The 2,416-nt window shown below is 44.4% G+C and overlaps 1 protein-coding gene across 1 annotated transcript; it reads left to right on the forward strand.

The window, feature by feature from the left end:
- Positions 1-1,009: 1,009 nt before the first annotated feature.
- LOC138086244 (putative olfactory receptor 2W6) lies at positions 1,010-1,963 on the forward strand. The gene has a single exon (XM_068981042.1). The coding sequence runs from the start codon at positions 1,010-1,012 to the stop codon at positions 1,961-1,963; it is 954 nt and encodes a 317-aa protein (XP_068837143.1).
- The last annotated feature ends 453 nt before the right edge of the window (positions 1,964-2,416 follow it).

Genomic DNA, 2,416 nt, shown 5'->3' on the forward strand with positions numbered 1-2,416 from the left:
TTGTGAACACACTTGGCAGGGAAAAAAACAAACAAAACCCCTTACCTTTGCACAAACAAAGCTGCTTTTGGTCTCATGGATAATGTCACTGTAATCACTGGTTCAAGAGATTGGACCAAATTATGAACAATTCAGAAGCAAGTAAATTTGGGGCTCTCCTATTTCAAGTCTCTGTCGACCCCCACCCCATATTGTTACTTCCCTTACAATGTATTGGTATTGTGAGTATCTTGTAAATAGGTGCTGTGTCTGAGTATCAGCTATACTTGTAGCTTACAGTGCAGCATCTGGCCCATGGTCAGTCACAAATACATTTTAAAATTTGATTTTAAATATAGTTATGAAAATATGAGCACTGATAATATTAATTGAAGCTATTGTCCATAAATTTGAGGGGGGAATTTATCAGTTAGTAAAGAGGAAATGGGCTCAGTGTTAGCAGAGTCTGACAAAAGTATGCTTGCTGCCCCTTGAATTACTTTATTTCTGATTATATCTATATATATATATATATATTTAAAAGATTTATTCACTTAACTCACTTGACCATATTAGAGGCTACTGAAGCAAAAGTTATAACTTCCATTCCTTTACAGCCAAATGTCTTTGTTTAAGGGCTTCCCTGGTAGCTCAGTGGTAGAGAATCTGCCAGCATTGGAGGAGCCACAGGAGATGTGGGTTCGATCCCTGGGTCTGGAAGATCCCCTGGAGGAGGGCATGGCAACCCACTCCAGTATTCTTGCCTGGAGAATCCCATGGACAAGGAAGCATGGTCAGCTTTATAGGGTCACAAAGAGTCGGACATGACTGAAGTGACTTAGCATGCACGCACGCATCTTTACTTAATGCCTTGCCCTGAAATTCCCAGTAATCAGCTGGAAATACAGTCCATTTAAATAGTGTGGGTATCAAAATAAAAAGCGTTCTTACTGTGGGGATAAAATAAGATGCACCTTTTCTGTATGGATAATAGAAAACATATTAAAATAGGTTTATCAAGCCAAAGGTGATGGAGAGAAACAATGAGAGCTCTGGAGGAAATTTCATTTTGCTTGGATTCTCTGACCGGCCGAAGCTGGAGATGGTCCTGTTTTTTGTCAACATGATCTTTTACTTTCTGGCTGTTGCTGGCAACTCCACGATCATCTTTCTCTCCCTGGTGGACCCTCAACTGCATACCCCTATGTACTTCTTCCTCAGCAACCTGTCTCTCCTGGATCTCTGCTACACAACCAGCAGCATTCCCCAGATGTTGGTCAACCTCTGGGGCCCATACAAAACCATCACCTATGTGGGTTGTGTCATCCAGCTCTTTGCCTTCCTCTCTGTGGGGGGCATTGAGTGCATTCTGCTCTCTGTCATGGCCTATGACCGCTTTGCGGCTGTGTGCAAGCCGCTTCAGTACACGACCATCATGCACCCGCAGCTGTGCCTGCAGCTGGCAGCCTTCGCATGGCTTAGTGGGATTGCCAACTCCATCTTGATGTCCCCACTGACGATGTCCCTGGGGAGGTGCGGTCACCGCCGCATCAACCACTTTGTGTGTGAGATGCCTGCTATCATTCGAATCTCCTGTGTGGACACCAGTCGGGTTGAAGGCTTGGCTTTCTTCCTGGCCATTCCCATCGTTCTTGTGCCTCTCACAATGATACTTGTCTCCTATGGTTATATTGCAGCTGCGGTGCTGCGGATCCAGTCTGCAGCAGGGAGGCAAAAGGCCTTTAACACCTGCTCCTCCCACATGGTTGTGGTATCTCTTTTCTACAGCAGCATTATCTACATGTATATGCAGCCTGGGAATATAGCGAGCCAGGACCAGGGCAAGTTTCTCACCCTCTTCTACTGCCTAGTGACCCCCACTCTGAATCCCTTCATCTACACGCTGAGAAACAAGGATGTGAAGTGGGCCGTGCGGAAGGTTCTTGGGAAAGACCGCAGCCCGTTGGATGCAGGAGGGCAGTGATGTAGGCAGGCAGTACTCATCCTGAGGTTCTTTCATCCATGAAAACTGCTCTGTTCCAGGACAATAACAATGCACAATTCCTTGTATAATGCTGAAATGTTATAAAGCAGGGTCTTCTCTCTTTCAGGGGCCCTTTACTCAATAACTTGTTTCCTTGCTTGCAGATGTACAGACCCTCTATTTTCTGCAAAATGCAGAGTTATTATAGTTACAAAAGATAACATGCCAGCTAATCACAAAGGATAATGTACTACTCAGTGGAGTTTTACAGGGAGGTAATTGTTTCTTTGCAGCTAACTTGTGACTCTGATTCCAGAGATTTGTAATGTCAATTTCAGGTCAGATACACAGGAAAAGAGGCATCGTGTCAGAACAATACGTGTGTGGACATATATGTTTGTGTGTGTGTGTATGTGAGAGAGAATGACTGTTATTTTGTGTTTGTTGTTGTTC

This window comes from Capricornis sumatraensis, chromosome 9 (genome assembly GCF_032405125.1).
Source record: "Capricornis sumatraensis isolate serow.1 chromosome 9, serow.2, whole genome shotgun sequence".
Taxonomy (NCBI): Eukaryota; Metazoa; Chordata; class Mammalia; order Artiodactyla; family Bovidae; genus Capricornis; species Capricornis sumatraensis.

Bases quoted from the DNA above. Each gene is read 5' to 3' on its own strand.
- LOC138086244 (XM_068981042.1), top strand. From the start codon at position 1,010: ATGGAGAGAAACAATGAGAGCTCTGGAGGAAATTTCATTTTGCTTGGA.